General features: G+C 42.6%; 1 protein-coding gene across 1 annotated transcript in view; it reads right to left on the bottom strand.

The window, feature by feature from the left end:
- Positions 1–836: 836 nt before the first annotated feature.
- LOC126456194 (transcription factor SOX-3-like) overlaps positions 837–21,933 on the bottom strand; it is a 270,067-nt gene continuing 248,970 nt past the window's right edge. The window contains exons 6-9 of the mRNA XM_050091947.1: positions 7,647–7,795; positions 3,391–3,629; positions 1,172–1,496; positions 837–1,073 (exon numbers count right to left, since the gene is read on the bottom strand). Coding sequence (XP_049947904.1) covers positions 837–1,073; positions 1,172–1,496; positions 3,391–3,629; positions 7,647–7,795 — 950 coding nt within the window. The remainder of the gene's footprint in view (positions 1,074–1,171; positions 1,497–3,390; positions 3,630–7,646; positions 7,796–21,933) is intronic.

Here is a 21,933-nt window from a genome sequence, read left to right as displayed (position 1 = left end):
CAGTAATCTTTTATAAGTTGTACAAATTCCTTGAACGGCTATCATTCGGTTTTTCTGCTAATTCTGAGTACAGTAAAAATATTTTCTGTGCAGAGAAAATCACACGATTAACAGTAACGGCAAGCGATTCCGTGTTAGATACCGTATTTATCTCAGGTATTTGACATTTCCTTATCGAATGTGGCTACGTTTTCCATCCATCACTATCACAGTACAAATTTTCGGTAAGGATGAAACACCTTTAATGCTTTTCTCCTCCTCTTGTGGTCGGTTTTGGGGTGGACAAAGAGCCGACAAAGGCTTGAAACAGCGTAGCATACGTGTGAGTTCGCATCTCATTTTTTTTTGCGAAATTAATTAATAATCAACTCCGAGACTCGCTCAAAACTAGGGACGGTCCCTTTCTCTGCGAATTAGATACCTATATATTTAGATGGAGGGCCTACGCTTTTATTTGAAAGTCATACCATGAACCAGTTTAGTATTTTTCGCAGACTCAAAATATTATCACAGGTGAAAGTCATGATAAGTGACAAAAAGAAATCTAAGAAATGGTCATCGGTTGAACCGTGAACCATTAGTTTTTTTTCCGTGTGACACACGCTTAATTGCCAAACCTTAATACTGTCTGAAACGGGAATCTGATTTAATCTTTGATTCCTCGTAATTTCTCTCAAAGAAAAATCACAGTGATCTACAAATTGTAAATAAATGAAAGGCCAGCTTCCCTTTTCGCTTTATGTTCAAATGGCACTTTAAACGACGTAAGCTCAAGCTTTAAGTACTTTCGATAGGGAGGGACAATCCATTTGCAGGAGGGTCATTATTGTTCCACTTTACGCGAAATCAGTATTCAGAATAACGGTTGTCACAAAACAGCGGCGATCCGCAACTGCCGTTCGAGAGCCGGGCCACGTGCATCGACGCGCCTTCGGAGGCTCCAGACGGCTGCAGGTCACGGTGCTGGTGTCGGGTGTGGGCGACAGGACGAGCACGACAGCTCTTCCGCCCCTCCGCTCACGGCTCACAGCCAAGAGGCCGCGAGCTCGGCCGAGTCTGCGCCGGGCTAGCCCCTGCCGCCGCCCGGTCAGAAGATGACGGTGAGGGGCCGCCGGAACTCTGCGCCGCCCCCGGCCACGGAGCCCGCGCCGCCTCCCGCGCTGCCCCCGGCCCCCGCGGAGCCGCCCCCGGAGGCCGCCGCGGCCGCGGCCGCCGCAGCCGCCGCCGCCGCCTGGTGGTAGTGACCGCTGTACTGCGCCATGGGCAGCAGGCCGGGCATGCCGCCCCCGCCGTGGTGGTAGTAGCCCAGACCCGGCGACGCCGCCGAGGAGCCCGAGGACGAGGAGGCGGGTGCCCCGCCCCCGTCTTGGCGGTCGACCGCCCCCGACAGCAGGCCGCCTGCAGCGCCCACCTTGCTCTCTGTCGGAGACTCGGTCGGCGTCCGCGGCGAGGGGTGGCTCTCGGGGGCCGTGCCGTACATTTTCGACACGTCGTACCTGCGCAACGTTATTTATTTTAAATTTCTACCTATTATGCATGTGGGACACAGATACTGTTAAATTACCCACAAATTACAGCAAGCAGTCGCCTTTTCTTTTATTCTTCAATTTTTTTTCGTTACCAGTTTCGAATCGCCTAGCAATTCATCGTTTGATGATACACGTTTGTCGCATGTTTGTAGCTCTGTGGTTGTCGTGAAGAGTTATTAGTATCTGTTGGCTTGTTCTTGGTGCACACATTGTTTTGGAAAACATAACGTATGTTTTTCAGTGACGTTGATTTTACACCAGATCACAAATTTAGCCACAGTTAGCAACATCCGGATGCTTTACAAAAGCGACACTTGTCCAACTATTTTTACAAGTAAATTACTGTACATATTATGTTACTTCTTTATTCTGAAACTGTGACACCATCACATAACGAGCACATTTGTAAAAGTTGTCCAAGAATGAATAAAACAACAGCAAACCCTAGTACTAGTACTACTACTACTACTAATACTACTACACATTTCGATAAAGCGAACTGTAGTGCCAGCCATAGTGGAAACTAAGATATGTGATTAGGTACGGAAAACGTCCTATTTCGATGTGGCGCGCTTTGTCGCCTCGCAATGTAAGCATGACAAGTGACTGCGAAAGATGCCTTCACAGGCAGGCTGTCATCGTCATTAAATTAACTGACGATGAGAAAGAGAAAAAAGAAAGACAAGCAAAATGTTGAATCTGAATTAGTCGGTTCCTGACACAGGCAAGTATCAGCTCCAAAAAAGGAGAAGAAAAGTGCCTACAATGAACGTCCCATTGGCTACATAGACAAATTTGTGCCTAGGAAGCAATTTTTGAAGCATTACGAACAATGCAAAGGAACACAAACCTCGTATAAGCTTCACTGCTCTTATTCCTGGGAACTCGATGTCAAGGTTAGCAAGGAAATTCTTAGAAAAGTTGTTCTTTCTATGCGATTTGGTTTTAAAGGGTTCCGGAATAAAGAACTCATCACGTGAGGAAGAGATGGCATAGTTTCAAAATAGGGTCACTTTCACCGAAAAAATACAGGAGGCAAAAGGATACCTGCAACGAGAAACCATGTTACTAATATGAGAGTTAAAGGTCTTTAGTAGAAGACTATTTGCGACGTTTTCAGCCTGTACAGAGAGCAGACGTAAAAGGGAAACAACGAGAAAACTAGAAAGAATTTTAAAGTTGAGTAATAACAAATCGAAATGTAGATCTTTGCCACGACATTATACTTGTCTCAAAAACAGCATAAGACTGGGAAGATCAGTTCAGGGGAATCGACAGTGCATTCACAGAGAAAAAAATGTAATGGAGAGTAATCGAATTAAATTAGGCAGTGCTGAGGGAATTATATTAGGAAATGAGACACTAAAAGTAGTAGATGAGTTTAGCTGTTTGAGCAGCAATGAATTTACAATGGCAGAAGTAGACCCCTGATATAAAACAGAGACTGTCAATCATCTTAAAGAGAGAAATTTGCTAAAACAGAATACAAATTCAATTCTTAGAAACAGTTTTCTGAAAATATTTGTTTGTTGTGTACGAAAGTGAAACTTTGACGACAAGCACTTTAGATATGAAGTGAAGTAATTCAAATGTTGTGCTGTAGAAGAATCTGAAAATTAGATAGGTGGGTCGGATAACTATCGAAAACCACTGAATGGAATCGGGAATTAAAGAAATACGTATATGCCACAACTTGACCAAATTAGGGGTTATGGTGCTGAGACACTTCCTGAGACATCAATGGATCAGCAATTTGGTCATAAGCAGCGCTTCTGAAATGCGTCCCATACCATTACCCACGTTCCGTGATTTTTTCTCAGAGACTATCTTCCAGCTTTCACGACAGCTGACTGGGACTCACCGCTGATGCGCAGCTGCAGCGGCTGCGGCCGCCTCTGCGTCGTAGCGGCCGGTCTCGACGTACATCTTGGAAGACTCGAAGTAGGCCTTGGTGAGCGCCGATGTGTGGTCCAAATAGCCGCCGCCACGCTCCATGTACGACTTGGGGTCCGCCGAATACATCGAGATGGGCGGCATGTACGCCGACCGGTATTTGTCCGCTTCCATCGAGTACTTCATCGCGTCCATCGAGCTCACCACCTGCACAAGCCGAATTACGGTCCTCCTGCGAAATGCTGTTACAGCCGTTGGAAAATACAGTAGTCTCAAACCGAAATTAAAGACAACAATATGAGTAATTATTTATTTACTAGGTAACTGTCTTGCTTCCCCCACACTGCCGGAAGTTGCGAACGTCAGGAGTTAAATGTTGTACGAGGGTTATTCGGAAAGTAAGGAACTATCGGTCGCGAAATGGAAAATACAGTGAAAATCTGATGAAGCTTTGCACAGATGCGTTGGGCACTGTGTCTAGTACGCCCGTCGATCGCATCTTGTCGCTCTTTTCAGTTCTGAACTCATAGTGAGAACGTAAAGATGGCTAAAAATTAGCGTCTCCCGCCAATCATGAGGGCCTGGTGAAAGATTTCGCCTGAAGCTATGCAATCCACAAAACATAACTGTCGTGCTGTTCGTTCTACACGACAATTCTCGGCCAAACTCTGCAGGGACAATGAAGATGCTCCTGCAGCGTTTTCGATGGGAAGTGTTTGATCACCCACAATACAGCCTGTAATTGGCTACCCCTGAGGTTCATCTCTGCTCAAATGAACCACTGGCTATGAAGACAATATTTTGACACAGACAACGAGCTGCAGTCCAGACTAGAAAATTGTCGAAAAACATTGGCGGCTGTCTTCTATAACGACGGAATTGAACGTTGGTACAACGCCACGACAGACGTATAACTCTGATCGGCGACTGTGTAGAGAAGTAGCTGGAAGGTGTATCTAACCGTTGCAAATAAAGCAGTTTTGATTTTCACTGTGGTTTCCATTTCACGACCTATCGTTCCTAACTTTCCGAATAGCCCTCGTATTATGGAGAATACGCTAAGGTGACAAAAGTTACAAAATAGAAATATGTACAGATACAAATGGCGGTAGTGTCACGTACACATGCTATAAAAGGTCATTGCATTGATGGAGCTATGCCTGCACTCTGGTAATTCATGTGAAAAGGTGTCCGACTTGATCGCCGCACCACGAGAACGTGGAATGGTAGGTAGTTGGAGCAAGACACATTGGACATTCTATTTCGGAAACCGTTGGAGAATTCCGTATTCCAAGATCCACAGTGTCAAGAGTGTGACGAGAGTATCAAATTTCAGGCATTACCTCTTACGATGGAAAACGCAGTGGCCGATGGTCTTCACTTAACGAACGTTTGTGTAGAATTGTCACTACTACCAAACAAGCAACACTGCGTGAAATAACTTACGTCCAACGTGTTCGTTAGAATAGTTAGGCGAAATGTTGTGTTAATGGGCTGTGGCAGCAGGCGAGTGATGCGAATGACTCTGCTAACATCACATCGCCCTGAACGTCTCTCCTGGCTGGTGACAATATTGGTTGGCCCCAAGACGACTGAAAAACCGTGGCCTGGTGAGCTGAGTCCCGATGTCAGCGGGAATAGCTGCGGTATGGTTCGAGTGTGGCACGGATCCCACGAATCCATGGACACAGGTTGTCCACAAGGCACAGGCGATAGCTCCTTAATGGTATTGGCTATGTTTACATGGAACCGATCTTTGACTGCAAATCGTAATATTCTGCTACTTGGATAGCATGTTTAGCCATTTATGTACTTCAACTTCCCCAAACTACGATGGAACTTTATGGATAACAATGCACCATGTCACCAGGCCACAACTGTTCGCAATTCGTCTGAAAGACATTCTAGACAATTCGAGCGAATGATTTGGCCACTCAGATCGCCCGACATGAAATCCATCGAACATTTGTGGATATAATCAAGAGGTTAGTTGCATCGGTAACACTTTCGCAATTATTGACGGCTATAGAAGCAGCATGTCTCAGTATTTCTTCAGGGAACTTCCAATGACTTGTGGAGTCCGTCCTACGTCGAGTTGCTGCACATCGCTGGGCAAAATGATGTCCGACACGATATTAAAGTTATCCCGTGACTTTTTTCACATCGTTGTAAATGTTATTCTCTCCCAAGTTTTTTCCCGAATCAGCTTTGTTTTAGATTTTATTACTAACGATTTCAAGAAAGAAAAAAAACCCGGCGTTGTCATCTTGACATACTTGAGCTCTGTGATCGATGTAATTAACTATTTCACACTCCAAAGATAAAATTGTGTAATACAACTTCCATATTTCTCCAGCCATCGTTACCGTTTAATTCTACGTTCATTCACAAGAGAGGCACAATCGCCTCCTATCTGCTGTCTATCTTTTTCTGTCTTTCGGAGTGAAAGCATCTCTTGTATTTGCTTGTAGTATATTGAAATAATAACTGAAATTTCTGATTTAGTCTATGTTTTATTTATCAAGTATAATACTACTACCGCTTACTAATGACATTTGGAGTTTTATCACGTTTTGTTTAAGTACGTTGGAAGTAGATTAGTTTCATGTCGTGTCGATTTGCGCACCATCCGCTAGTCATCATGTGCAGATTTGAACGACATTGAAAAAGTCGAAACTTGCAGTGTAATCTCGTTGTGGTTTTTGAAGGCAAATCTCGCGCGCTGTTTTTGAACACATTGCGGGTTCCATAAAACCCGTAGGCAGGGGCAACTGAATCACGCTGTATAGCGCTGTGAAACAGGATATCAAGCTTAACGTTAAAGATAACTGGTTATGTGAATCTGTTCTTCATATGTTTAGTGGCGGTCAAATACATTGAAAATAAAACTAGTGAATGGCACGAAAGTAACTGGTATAGGCATGCGTATTCAAATACAGACATATATAAACAGCCACAATATGACGCTCCGGTCGGAAACGACTATGTAAGACAACAAGCGTCTGGCGTAGCTGTTAGATCGGTTACTGCTGCTACAATGGCAGGTTATCAAGATCTGGGTGAGTTTGAGCGTGGTGTTACAATCGGTGCACGAACGATGGGACACAGTATCTCCGACATATCAAACAGTTGGGGATTTTCCCGTACGACTATTTCACAAGTGCACCGTGAATATCAGGAATCCAGTAAAACATCAAATCTCCAACATCGCTGCGGCTGGAAAAAGATCCTACACGAACGGGGCCGACGACGACTGAAGAGAACCGTTCAACGTGACAGAAGTTCAACCCTCCCTCAAATTGCTGGGGACTTCAGTACTGGACTATCAGCAAGAGTGAGAAATATTCAACGAAACATCATCGATATGGGCTTTCGGGGCCGAAGGGCCAGTCGTGTACACTTGATAACTGCACACAAAGCTTTAAGCCTCGCCTGGGTCCGTCAACACCGGCACTGGACTGTTGATGACTGTAAACATGTTGCCTGGTCGCACGTGTCTCGTTTCAAACTGTATCTAGCGTATGGACCTGTAAGTTGTATGGAGACAACCTCATGAATACATGGGCACTGCATGTCAGCAGGGGACTGTTCAAGCTGGTTGACGCTCTGTAATGATGCGAGGCGTGTACAGTTGGAGTGATACGGGACTCCTGGTGCGTCTAGATACGACTCTGACAGGTGACACTTACGTAAGCATCTTGTCTGATCACCTGCACCCATTCATGTCCATTGTTCGTTCCGACGGACTTGGACAATTCCAGCAGGACAATGCGACATCCGACACATCCAGAATTGCTACACAGTGGCTTCAAGAATACTCTTCTGAGTTTAAACACCTCCGCTGGCCACCAAACTCCCAAGATATCAATATTATTGAGCATATCTGGGATGCCTTGCAACATGCTTTTCAGTAGAGATCTCCATCCCTTCGTACTCTTATTGATTTATAGACAGTCCTGCAGGATTCACGGTGTCAGTTCCCTCCAGCACTACTTCAGACATTAGTCGGGTTCATGCCACATCTTTTTGCGGCACTTTTGCGTGCTCACGGGGGCGCTACACGATATTAGGCAGGTGTACGAGTTTCTTCGGCTCTTCAGTGTATCTTCATGCAGTTGAACGTAAGGTGACACACATGACCGTCACCCCATATACAAGATGGCGAGTATAAGGGAAGGCTAGGGTGAGAGGTGCAGCGAGTGTGAGGAGGCTGGTTCACAGTACCTGTGCAGGCGCCGAGAGCCCGGAGATGGCGGACTGCTGCGCGGCGGCAGCGGCGGCGGCGGCGGCCATGGAGGCGGCGCTCAGCGACCCGTAGGCGGCCGCCGGCGAGTAGTAGGAGCCCACCTGGCCCATCTGGCTCGCCGCCATGCCTGCGAACGGAAAACGGGGACGTAGCGCGCCACACTAACTGCAGAGGCCTACATCTACATGACTGCTTTGTAACGTACACGTAAATGTTTGACAGAGGCTTCATAGCACCACTTTTAATTCTCGAATGACACATGGGATGAAGGAAAACCTAAATATTTCCCCGTGATTTCATTTGTTTCATTACGTTGGTCATTCCTTCGTAGGTACTTGGGAGTCAATAGCGAAGTTAATATTTTTTGGGTTGCTACGCCGCGTCATATTTCTTCAAAAAATCGACGTTTCGACCCCTCTTCTGGGACATTCTTCAGGATCTTGTGATGTCCACTGTAAATTTGGCACTGTCAGAGACCATTGTCGCCTTCTCTTATAAAGGAGCACCTGTGCAAGAGGAATGGGATTACTGGGTAAAAAATCTTCAGGAACCATTGATGGGCCATCGTCTTTGGATAGTAAGAGAAGTTTTCCTGCTCTAAACCCGAAGGAGCGGGTTACCGGCTTAGACTACGTCAATGGTTAGAATGGGACTTTTCCCACACTTAATTTGGAGAAGAGTTATTGGTTAAAATTCCTCCTGCTGCTATTGGTGGGCCCACATCATTAGCTAGAAGTGAAACGCCCAGAGTTATTATTTTATTTGATTTACTTATTTGCTGCCATTTACAAATGACCTGCCACCTTGCTACTAAGACAGGTCGTACTTTCACAATACGAAATTTTACATGTACAGAACATGACACTTATTTGTTATTTCCTATTTTAAAATTGATTAATAATATTGCAGCTTTAAATATTCATAAACGTAAAAGTAATTAAGAAACGAAAATCTTAAAATTAGCGGTTTATGAATGGAATATAGGAATTTATGAAGACAGAGAAGAAGTTATGACGTATTATAACTTTCAAACGTATTATGAATTTGGAAAAATTTTTCTAAGATAGAAAAGATTCTTATGTTTAAGATGGATAGATAAAGGATGCAAAAAAATTATGAAATAAATAAAATTTTGGAAAATAGAATTTTAAACCATAACCATATTTTGGAAGAATAAAAAGAGAAGATAGGAAAGATATCAGTGGAAGAATGTCCCTTCACCAAGTGTGTATGACGGTGAGTGTCTTGGAATTGCCTATCAAGCCACCGACCGCCAATCACAGTTCAGATCAGTGTTATCACCTGATTCTACGCCGGAATCATTATTGTTTTCCAGCCTGTGGCTATTTCGTCAGTGAGTGTGTTTAACACGGTCCAGTGGTCTTCGTCTCTGAGCATTGCGTGTATGGTGTCTTGGATATCGTTGAGATTTAAGTGTCTTGTGTGTCTGAGGTTGGTATATCGTCCGCAGAAAAAGACGGTGTGTTCTCGAGAACCTTCTTCCCCACATGTGCATCTCAGACTTACGCGGTTTAAGTGCGTGGGATAAGGGCCATCCATGTCCTGTTAACAAGTGGACCATACCGCGGCTGGGATCGATAGGTTTCATTTTTAGTCCTCCCTTGCATCGGGAAAGAACTGGTGTAGCATGCGTCCCTTATCACTTGCATCCCACTCACCTTACCAGGTATCCATCATCCAATTTTTTAGTTGGCGTTTCTTGTTAATTGGTGCTCCAGTGATCTTTCAAACCTGGTCGTACCTCCCCACCTTAAATCAGTACATATCAGCTTTATATCTCATGGAAGTGCAGAGCGTGAGAGGGGAAATTTTTATGCAAAATATTACTGTCCGCAGAGGTGGCTTCCATGGCGTTGTTTGTATTGCTCGCACGCCGCGGCCGCGTATTCACTTCTTTGATGGCAGGGAGCCAAGGTGCCGGAAGCCTTTAGCGTCCTTTCTACGGAAGTTACATGCGTTCTTAGAAATTTCAATTGCTTCTCGGACTTTTCTCATACAAAGGTTTGTTTTCTTAGTCAGCACCGTACATTATTGAAATCGATGTGAAGACCACAGTTCTCGTGCTGTTCCACTACAGCAGATATCAAACTTTGTTTCCCGCTTCATCCGTATACACTTTGACGCACTCACACATCGTTTTGTAGACGCCCGCATTGCGGAGGCGAACAGATGCTCCCATTTTCCGTCGGTGGTAAAAATTTGTGATTGAAATTTCGTGAAAAGACCTCGCCGCAACGGAAGAGGCCTTTGTTTTAATGAATTCCTCCCCTTACCCCAGCTTGATTATATCCATCACATTTTCTCCCCAGTTTCGACATCCTACCCCACTGATATCTCCTGAGGAACCCCATTAGTAATGCTACAGAAGACGAAGGAGGCTGCTGGGAGTTTTTGCATCTTCTAAGTTTTCTGCCAATATGTGGCAACGTAACGTGATGATATCTGAGAAAACCTCCGATATCACCTTCCATTTCATAAGATGAAAAACAATTAAACTTTGTTTATCCAAACTAACGTGTCAATGAATCCTGAACTCAAACCCCAGAGTATGCAGCGGTTTGATTAGAGGAAAACACCACTCAGAATACGAAATTATGTAAAGAGAATTGCATTCATCGTTACCGAAAACGACGTAAGGACGCTATCAATTCAAGTCAGCAGATTTACCCGTAGCTAGTGACGCCAAGCAGGGCACCAGAAGGCAGTTGGATAAAAGAAAAAGATGGGAATGGACGTCGTGAGTGAACTGTGGTGAGTGAACTCAAATCATGTGGAGGGACACGGAGATAATTAACCGTTCTGAGACAGAATAATGAGGGCGGAATATATGGTTGAATACTGCATATAAAACTACTCTAACAAGTTGCAACACAGGGAAAACATGTGTTGAACAAATTACCCTCAAAAAGAGTACAGTAACATTAGTGTCGTAATATAACAGCGAAAAATAATAAGTGATAAGACAAAATGAATCAGTGTGTTTCCCTCTTCCTTCCGTAGGTCACTTACCTACAAATTTCCCTTAACTCGCAGATACTGCGATAAACAGTTATAAAGAAAAGGCACATTATTCTTGGCTCAGCCAGTCTGGATAAAGCTGTGAGAAAATTTTCATTGTTCAAATTTAAGTCGCTCGTATTTAATGGAAGTAAGAGAGTTTATATTTCTGTGGTTTAAAGTGTAACCGAAATTTAACAATTTTTTTAGGCCCAAATGGACCTTGCAAGTTTAATTGTTCAGAGTCAATTTACACCTCTCGCGCCTTGCAGATATCTTGTCTGAATCGTTTTGCATTTCATTCTCATATTGCATCGACTTTAGCAGACGGTAAACGACAGTATCGTCAAGAGCATCAGAAGGCCTTTTGCGAATTCCAGACATGAATTAAGGTTCACTTAATTCTAGAGGTTCTAAATTTCTTTTATTATCACGACCGGTTTCGTGCCATCATAAGCCCATCCTCAGGTGTCGCAACTGTGTTGTTTCCCCGAACGCCGCGGTGGAGGTGTACCAGGCAGGCGCGGTTTGCTACCAATGAGCGCAAAACAGTCTTCGTCTGCGATCCGGGCAAAAGTATCCCCTGATAGCAATGTGCCAATCCGTCGCACTCCGTGAAACAAAGTAATGGCGTTGTGTATGCCAAATCAAATCCCCTCTACCACCCCGTTTGATGGCGGGCAAGTTAATCACGTCTTATAAATATGATGATGTCGCTTTTCTCGTGACGAAATTAGGCTCCAAATGTATATCGAGAAATCCTGTTTCAGAGTTTTAGCATGTTTTTATGATCAAAGAACACCAGTCGAAGTACAATTTCTTATTTTATTTAATGCAACGTGTTACCAAAAAAGCATTTAAAAAGAATTTATACGTGTCGCGAAGTTTGCGAATTTATTCTGAAAAACAGTAAAGACAGCTCATTCATTGGCTATTTAGAAATCAATTCCGTCATCATGTACATTTTCACGATATAGATATTTGCTGTACCGAAACCAAGCAGCAATAAAGCTGATGACACTGTCTTATTCGTGGTCGTCCTTTCCTTGTTCTATCTTTATGTCTGTAGTTACATGTTTGCTTGTCATCCGGCTTTGATCCATACATAGTACGAGTTAATACCATTTCTTTATATACTTTCGGGTCTTTTCCACTATGTTTGCTGTATTAAATTCTTCACTTATTCGGATAAAATGAATCGGCAATACTCACATACGTGTAAGTACACAGACGCACGTTTAAGCAGAATCACGTAAACAAATTATTACAGTATTGGTGCAATGTTTAATCGTGTGTTGCATCAGAAAATTGATGGTAGCGCAAGTGCCAAAGAGTAGGATCTCTGACAAATGTACATGCAGACGGCAGTTCTGGATGTAAGCAGGAAACGGGCAGAACAGCAATAAGTGAAAAAATTACACTTCCACAGCTTATTAAAATAAAATGGCACTCTTAGTAGTTGTTTGTTCAACTACAAATAACTCCAGATTCTTTCACTGTGCAGTTTTTTCCATCTTTTATTGGTTGCATGGATATGTTTTGCGCAGCAGAGTTTTGCTTAAAGCAATGTGATTTACGAAATGGCTAGCCTATGTTCGATCATTTCTTATGCAAAATCATGAGTTAAGAACATAACAGTTCTTCAAAGATTTTGCGCAGATTGCTACTGCATCTTTTATGAGGGCATGAAGAGGAGTATTGCAGTACTGAATTATACGAATCCTTCTCCCATACCCCCTTCCACCCGGCCCATTCACTTAGGCATGCACTATTGAAAATACGTGGCTAGTCCATAACATGCCGTAGATCGTACAGTCAACACTTGGTTTTTTTTTTTTTTTTATTTACACGTCAAGTTCCGTAGGACCAAATTGAGGAGCAAATATGTTGCTATTAGCACGTTTGAATTCTTGATCTATTTCCTTATACATTCAGGAAATATATCCTTGTGTTGCACAACTGGTCTCTATTAGTATGAAGTGCTGTCAGCAGGGATCTCAAGTTGATTTCCTATTTCTAGACTTCCAGAAGGCCTACGAAACGGTTCGTCACAAGCGACTTTGAATTAAATTTTGTACCTAAAAAGTATCGCTAGAGTTGTGCGACGGGATTCGTGAATTCCTTTCACATAAGTTACAGTTCGTAGTAACTGACGGGCAGTCGTCTAATGAAATCGAAGTGATATCTGGGCACCCTTCTTAGAATATTTGCAAATGTTATCCTTTATCGTTTACTAATGTCATTAGAAGATCAAAATGAATTGAAAAATGACTTATACAAGCTATCTGCAGGGTGTAAAAAGAGCGCAGTTGATCCCAAACAATCGAAAGTGCTACATCCTCCACATAACTAATTTCGGTTACATGATAAATCATAAAAATATAATGAATGTCGATTCTATTAAATACCTAGGGAGTACAATTACAAACAATGTAAATTGGGACAATCGCACAGAACATGTTGAGGGGAAGGTGAACTGAAGACTGTGTCTCATTGTCGGAACACTAAGCAGAAGTAACAAATCTACTAGACTCTCGACATTACGTGTCACCAACCTTCTCTGTAGCGCTGCTGGCCAGCATGTGATCCTTATCGCATCAGCCTGGTAGATTGATGGAGAACAACGCAAAATTTCCAAGAAGGGCAGCTGGTTTTGGATTATCGCGAAATAGGGGTATGGTGTGTAGAATGTGTGCGAAATAAGGGAGACGATGTGTACAATGTACGAGGCTGGCGATGTACCATCAGAATTTCGGAAAAACATCATCCATCCAATTCCGAAGATGGAGACAAGCGTGAGAATTATCACAATCAACTTAACGGCTCTTGCATCTACGGTATTGACAGGAATAGGACACCGAAGAATGGAAAAAGGAAATTAAGGATTTGTTAGACGACAATCTGTTTGACTTTACGAAAGAGAAAGGCGGTAGAGAGACTTTCGACACAATTGTTGTGCAAATATTCGCACCCAATTCGCATAAGGTGATAGTTTTACTCATCACACGTCTGGTGCGTGATGATTGCTGACTAGTGTCATTTTGTATACATGAACATTTTCAGTTTCTGTCCGCTATTTATACTAACGTGCCAACGCGTTGTGACGATTTGCGTGATGAGGGACTTCAGTTAAGCTCCGGAACAAACAATCCGCATAAGGCTACGTTCTCCATGATGTGCACTGAATTCGGTTAACTCCAATAATTTTTCCGAGATACATTTTTACTGCGTAACCTTTACGGCAGAAAATAAATTGATTTTGTAAGTTAACCACCGTTCCATGTAATAGCTCTAATTTTTTTTTCTGTACGGTTACCGACGCAAAATCCACTACACAAAAATAACATGAGCAGGTGCTACTGCAGTGAAATTCACAGCCATTCACTTTTCTACATAAATGTCTGCATTTACTATCATAGCATCCAGCTGGGAAAATCAGTTTGTGAATTCTCCTGAGTGATTTTTGTGAGTAACACTGGAAGATCATTCAAGTACGAGTACGTCAAACTGGAGTCTTTCCGAAGGTTCGAATTACCAGTTCCGCTTTATCGAGATTTCCTTTTTCTTTTTAATGTTGTTATCGCCCCAGTTGGATTTTGTTAATATGCTTGTTTTCGTATTATGAAGCAAAAACTTCCCAGGAAAATTGTTTCACACTTTAAGAAATGTGCTAGACCTCACCGTAATACGCCTCACTTGCTTCGGAATCATTTTTAATGCGTTACTTTTCCTATGGTGATCGTAACGAAGTTATTTTTTCTCTTCTAATTTGTCTGTTACCAGTAGTTGCGGTAAAAAGGCTGCTAATGGAAGCATGACATTTGTGTGGGCATTTGTAACTCTATTTACTAAATATCATATTGCCTGCCTTTTAGCTTTAAAACAGTTCTGCGCTAAATATGAAGGGTAGCTGGTCAGAAAAGCGCAGCATGCGAGTAACCAGAAAGAACAGTAGTGGCACTGAAATAGTGCGAAGTAATCACGACAACAATACGATTATCAATTATTTCAGTAATAATCACGATCTTATGTGGCTCAATAGCCTGGTGCTACTTGAGCCACTTAAGAGTCCCTAACCTACCCCACTAATCCGACCACCCGGGGTGGCCGAGCGGTTCTAGGCGCTTCAGTCTGGAATCGCGCGATCGCTACGGTCGCACGTTCGAATCCTGCCTCGGGCATGGATGTGTGTGATGTCCTTAGGTTAGTTAGGGTTTAAGTAGTTCTAAGTTCTAGGGGACTGACGACCTCAGAAGTCAAGTCCCATAGTGCTCAGAGCCATTTGAACCTTTTTTGAACTAATCCGACTGGGGAAAGGGGTCCTATAGTTTAATTTAGAATCCGAACCACGTGTTGTTTCTGACGAATCTTCAAATCATTGAAAAGTGGGCGCTAGGTTAAAGCCAGACAAATTTTTCGCCACCAGGATTTGATCACACAACCATTCTGTTTACAGGTACTTGCTTTACCGCTAGACGACCAGGCCTGACTATTTCAATCATAACTAGCGTGGACTCTTCAAGTCGGGCCTTGAAATATGCTTTTAGAAGCATTATTCATCTAGTGCCATCTGGTGTGTTTTCTGACAGGTAACTACAACCTACAGACTTCCCGTCGGTTTGGTGGTCTTCATCTGTCGTTTTTACTGCATTGCACGCACTATTTAGGTTCACTTCTAATATTTTCTTCTGTCAAAGCGGTGAGGCCGCTGCCATTTTAGTATTTGCCCTCTGTAGGATGTGTGTAACACAACGTGCTTCACTTTTCCTCTTCTCATCTTTATGTGTGAAGCCCTGCATTGATCCTCCTATAGCTCTTTGCATTTTGATACGTTTTCCTTTAGTGAATAATTAAATATCAAGCTCTCGGAGCCGCCACGAATCAGCTTCGTCGAGCCTGTCATGCAGGGCAGCCTATATTCTGGTGTCTGGGAAAAGCACCTATTTACCCATTCCTCCACTCTCTGTTTGAGCGAGGAGGTTACAAAAGCAAACAGTGCTGATACTCGATAAGCCTGCTCTTTCTGCGCCGAATTTGTTCCAAGTCTTTCCAGCTGTTTGGGAAGAGATCCTGGACATACAAACATACACTCACACACTCTGCTTTATATATGTAGATATTAGGTCTAAAGACTGATGAATTTCAACCTGAAATTTGTCATCATAGTTTATTATCTGTTTTATAGCTCTGAATACAAATAAACTAAGTTGTACACGTTGACAGTGTCCAACGACTTCCAAAGACATAAGTGAGCGTTACCTGCATGACTTTCTAGGATTCGGTTGCAGTCATGGAAAAGTTTATGATGACTTGAACAAACTGAAATTCAGCCTAACAAAAAAAAAGCATAAATGTTTTGAAGGCTCTGCAGTTACCAGTTAAACTTAAAACAGCAACGGACATCATATTATAAAAATAAAAACCTCCAATGAATTTTTGAGACATGCAAGATAACATTGGAGATTAGCTACCTGTCGGTAATCGATTAAAACCATTAACAAAAACTGCAGTCGGAAATAGTCGCTAGTATAGCGCTAGTACATCGCTAGAAGTCTTAAGAGAAAAACTGCTTTTTTAATCCTCGACTTTTCCTACGAGTGCTTGGTTATATGTATATTAATTTCTTTTAAAAAACAGTCGACGTAAATAAAACTTTGAATGATCGAGTCAGAGCGAGACTAATCGTACACAGACACACGAAGAGAAAGTGAGACGAAGAAACAGGTCACTGAACTGATCTGAAATTTAAAGTGTTTCACTTAAGACATTTTCCAGAGCCTGTTCTTGTGATCTATGGAGGTAAGAAAAGATGACGGAGCCGGTGACCTACACGCACCTGAGACAAACGCTTTATGAAGATCAGGATTGCTCGCATGAAGTGCGTGGCTGAGGCACTTTGTCCATAAAATCTGCGTGAAGAAAGCGCGCACGACTCGTGCGTGAGCCGGCTGTCGCGGCCCGCTGAGAAATTCCCTCGCCGGCTCTTTATCACGCCGGCAATCAACATAAATTTTTAAAATACAGCATCTATCTTTGTTGGGACTAATTCATGCGACATCAGCCTGATAAATGGATGCGCCAATAAATTACGCCGCGACCAGAATATTCCGCCAGCGGCCGGACGGGAAGCGAAGCGGCGTGCCCGCGCGGCCGCGGCGCAGCTCCTTACAAAACCCGGGGGCGGCGCGGCGCTCGCCTTGTCTCCGCCTAATGGATTGCGCCCTCTCATGTGCCTGCTGCTGCTGCCACATGACCTCCCAGCTCGCGTTTGTTCGTGCCTGCCAGCGAAATTTGCTCTCCTCTGTGCTTATATTTCACCTTGATTCTATCTGAAACACGAGATTCATGTTTCGGAAAATCGACGTATTCTCGACCATAAAGGACTCGCAATAAACGTAAAAAAAGAGGGTAAAGTGTATGGCGCTGACTAATGGCCTTGTGCAAAATAGAATGGATGAAAATATGATGTCCATCACCTTATCGCAAGGCACAATCGTTAGTTTCACATAATAAAGTACAATATTTTTGCATGAAGCATAATGTTCCTGATTGTACGTCGGCGTATCTGATAAAATTGTGACATGACCGTTTACTACAACCAAATTAAAACTGAAATCTGTCTTGGTTTAATGTTGCTTGCTTTGCTACGCGGAATGATTTACGATCGGTGTACTGGAGGGTTTTGCTCGAAGTGTGTGTTAATTTTCTCTGCGCCTATCTGGGCAGATAGGGCTTTTAAAATGCGTTTATTTTTATTTATTTATCTATTTTTTACTGAATGACATGTTACGTGTCTTATTTCGTGTGCTGTCTTAAACCCAGATTCATTTATTCATCGTGAATGGAGATATTATATCACGAATTCATCGCCCGGACTTCAGTGCAGGATCTGCAACAACTGTATTAGACACTGCATCGGCCTCTAGTGTCGCATTTCGTATTTTCAAGCAAGTTCTCATTTAGCAATTCACTGCTGAGAAATTATCCCCGAGGTTTCACCTCTGTCAGAATACGTTTCTGCTAAACGTAAAGGTGAATTTTAGCAGAGAAATATACAGAAATTGAATCATAACATACAGAGAACATTTCAACTTTTGATTTGTGTATGACACCGCGAAGGAGAATTTTTCTTGATTCATATTATTCATTACAAACACTTCAATTGACATAAACACTACATTGGAATTTGATAATCGAGGAATTGGCATTTCATTCACTTATAATGAAATATCCCCATATGTTCTTACTGAATTTAGTTGTTTCCGCAGTCCTCAGTTTAAACCAATCTTAATCTCCCACAGATGTGACTTTCTATCGCATTCCTTCTCTGTTATCAGCTTCAGAATGTTCCCGATCTGGAGTTGACATTGTTCGTTCAATTGTTTCGATCGTTTTGGTGCAACTTTTTGCAGAACAAAACAGTAATAAAACGTACGAATTTATATGTAGCAAACGATGTTCTGTATTATCGTCTAACATGCGTTCCATCTCAGATTGCATCTTAAATTCTGTTGGAATCGGATTCTATTCCTTAGCTTTCTGTGGCTTGCAGTGGAAAAGTACAATCGCTGCGGGGAATGTCTGCTGACAGCAACAACATCCACACACTACACACTCATCTGTCGATATTTATTGCGAAAACGTATGATGGAAGCTTAGAGTTTAACATGTGTGTCGCTACACTTGGAACGTCATATAGATTTGGTTAATGATGAGGAGCTATTTCGGTTGTGCCTTTTTAAAAGAAACTACCCCGTGATTCCCCTTAAGCGGCAGAGAATCCCTCTTGACGTCCGGACGGACATTCCAACTTCAAACCGTTGGCTGCGAGTGCTGTGTTCTAGGAGGCGTATTCGAAAAGGAATGTCCGATTAGGCGCGAAATAAAAACCATTGTCAAAATCCGATGGAAATTTGCAGAGATGTTTTGGACAGTGTCTTTAGTGTGCCTGTTGATCGTTTCACGTCGCTCTTTTCAGTTCAGAGGGCAAAGCGACCACGTAGACCCGAAAACAACAGTGTCTCCCGCCAAGTATATGGTTCTGGTGAGAAATTTCGACTGAAGCTTGGCAGCCCACATAGCATAAATGTCATGCGTCTCTTTCTTAAAGATAATTTTCAGCCGCATTCTGTAAGGGCAATGAAGACGCTCATGCAGCGTTTTCGATGGGAAGTGTTTGATCACCCACAGTACAGCCCTTCATTGGCTCCCTCCGTTGTTCATCTCTACTCACATGAACCGCTGGTTATGAAGACAACATTTTGGTACAGATAATGAAAGGCAGACCATCGTAGAGAGTTGGCGGAAACCCCAGGCGGCTGTTTTCTAAGACGAGTGTACTGGAAAGTTTGTGCAACGCCACAACAAATGTCTAAGTTGGAGCGGCGAGTATTTAGAGATGTAGCTGGAAGTTGAGGCTAACTGTTGCGATTAAAAAAAAATGCGGTTTTCACTGTGGTTTCTATTTCACGGCCAATCGGACCTTACTTTCTGAACAGCCCTCGTAACTGCAGTGCCGCCACATTTGGTGATTCTATTTAAGTTCATGTTGGTCGTTTATTACTGTCGTGACAATATACGAAATCAGCCTAAATTCAAGTTGATTCTCGTCCATTATGAATTTACGATTTGTATGTATAAATTATACAACGTATTTCTTGTTAAGCAGGCCATCTTTAAGCACGTTCATTGTACAAAAATGCATATCATTTTAAGTTATATGTGTATTAGAACCAGTGATTTCAAAGTTATCAACACAATATTACTCAACATCCCTTTCCCTCAACACACACTAATCCTGCAGGGATTTATGGGGTGTCGTTAGAACGATTTTTGATCGGCTTCTCACAAAATATACCGACTTTACTCAAAAACGTACTATTCGTGCAAGATATTAACATAAAAGAGACTTTTAATTGTCATACGCAAAAGGGCATCATGGATGCCCACCTTCATACCTATATTTTATGAAGCTAACTTATTAATCAGAGGCCCCCTTTTCATGTTATCTTATTACAAATGCCATTTTATATATTTTAAAATACTTTTTAATTGAACAGCCTGTATACAGGATTGTCATAGATAGTAACCGTGACCACTGCTGTATTCCATAATCTGTGCCAGTTGTACAAATTGACTTCTCTAAAGGAGTATGCTTTCCGAAACGACAAACATTTATGTCATTCTCGCCTTGAATTGTGATGTACTTGTTGCTGTTACGGCCTAAAGAGCTTTCTGTCATTTAATTTTGTTCAAAATTCTGTGCACTGAAATACACGTAAAAGGATGTATCATAAATTAATGACTTTATTTCACGGCGCCAGGTTTATTTTGAAAGATGTTTTCTCTTCTTTCCCACAACTATCCTTACTCCAAGGACTACACTTATTCCAAATACTCTCGTTATTTAAACCTATAAAAGTGTGAAAGCTTCTCGCGGGCCCCCTGGTTTACTGTAATGTCATTAGAAACTTTTCCTGTGTATGTCTCTCTACAGGGCAATTTGGCTAAATTGCGACGCACTGCAGGAAACGATGCCTGAGAGGTCAAGAAGCAAAATACGGCATATGGATATAAGGCCAGAAACGCCCTCCCAAGGAGGTTACCCACTTTAAGATGCAGATAAAAGATCAGCACGAGGGAGGGAGCCCGTCTGCATTGGATAAAGCAAGACGTCCGTGAGGAACATCTCCATTACAACTACCACTATTCATATCACTTATCCACACCTTGTCAACTACGGACTAGCCTGTGCAGCGGTGGTTTCGTCACTGGTTCGTCGCACAGGCCACAGCAGTGCTAGGATTTCAGTCATACATCCTCATCCTGTTCACAGTTGAGGCTGCTTTTAGGATGAGACGGTATCCTCAACCTTGACAATACCCACCTGTGGGCTACAGAGTAAACCCATGGTATGGCAGCAGCTAACAGTCAGCACCGGTTCTGCCTCAATGTGTAGGCGGAAAGTATTGACGACCGCCTCGTGGGACCAATCACCCTTACGTAGCGGCTCTTACGAGTGACCCTGCCTTCCCTGAAGGAAGACGTGCCTTTGGTTGTACGAAGGATAATGTGGCTACTACATGATGGTGCTCTAACTTACTGCCCCCTTAACTACAGACAGAACGCTCCCACTTGCTTTGTATGTTCTCATGTGTGCTTTAAATTACTGAAACACTGTCAAACATATTTTATTTCCACCTTTTAGTGGATATATCACCCTTGCAGCACATTTCTGGCCTTATATCCATATGACGACTTCGTGCTCCTTATCCTGTAGGAGATCGTTTTCTGCCGTGTGTCCCGACGTATTGTGATGTCTTCCACACGATAAATTACACCAATTTAATGATTGTTGATTCAGCTAAATACCTACGGATTCCAAATACGTAGAACTTAAACTGGGAAGATCATACAGCAATGTTATTGGGAATGTCAATGAAATACTGCGTTTTATTGGCAAAACACTTAGAAGATGAAACAAATCAAGTAAAAGAATGCATACACTCCACTTGTCCGTTCTCTTCTGCAGTACTTCTGTGAGACTGTGAGACATGGTTTCCTTGCCAGATAGGATTGACGGAGGACATCGAAAAATTTCAAAGAAAGACAATTCTTTTCTATTATTACGGAAAAGGTGACAGAATGTCACAGACCCGATGCGCGAGTAGGGGTGGCAGTCATTAAAACAAAGACATTTTCCATTGCGTCGGTATCTTTTACGAAATTTTGATCATCAATTTTCTCCTCTGCATGTTAAAATATATTGTTGACTCCCACCTACACAGGGAGAAATAATCATGTAGTAAAATAAGATAAATCACTCTACAAACGTGCTTCTCCAAAGTGAAACCGAGATAAATAGTCGGAACTTAGTTCGAGAAAACCTCACCCAATATCTTAAATTGAATTGCAGACTAGTAATGTAGATTTGAATGTATTTAACAGTTTTCGAAACTCCTCAAATTTTCAATGGCAGCTTTTGCGAGGTTTAGAAATTCACGACCGGTCGGTAACCTTCAAATAATACAAGTATGAAGAAAATCGAACAGGGCCTGCCCAGAAGGCCCCTTGTGAAATAAATGAGCAACTGTAGGAGACGTAAAGTATTCTGTTTGCGAAGACAGCATATTTACAATTAATCGTCACATCACAGCACATCTGAAGGACACACACGACTGAAGAGATATCCATAACCGTCACAAACACCGCTTTGAGGTTTGCCGGCGACATTACAATTGTGTCAGA

The sequence above is a fragment of the Schistocerca serialis genome, chromosome 2, assembly GCF_023864345.2.
Source record: "Schistocerca serialis cubense isolate TAMUIC-IGC-003099 chromosome 2, iqSchSeri2.2, whole genome shotgun sequence".
NCBI lineage: Eukaryota > Metazoa > Arthropoda > Insecta > Orthoptera > Acrididae > Schistocerca > Schistocerca serialis.
Note: the sequence above shows the minus strand (reverse complement) of the source record. Positions and strands in the feature narration are given on the sequence as shown.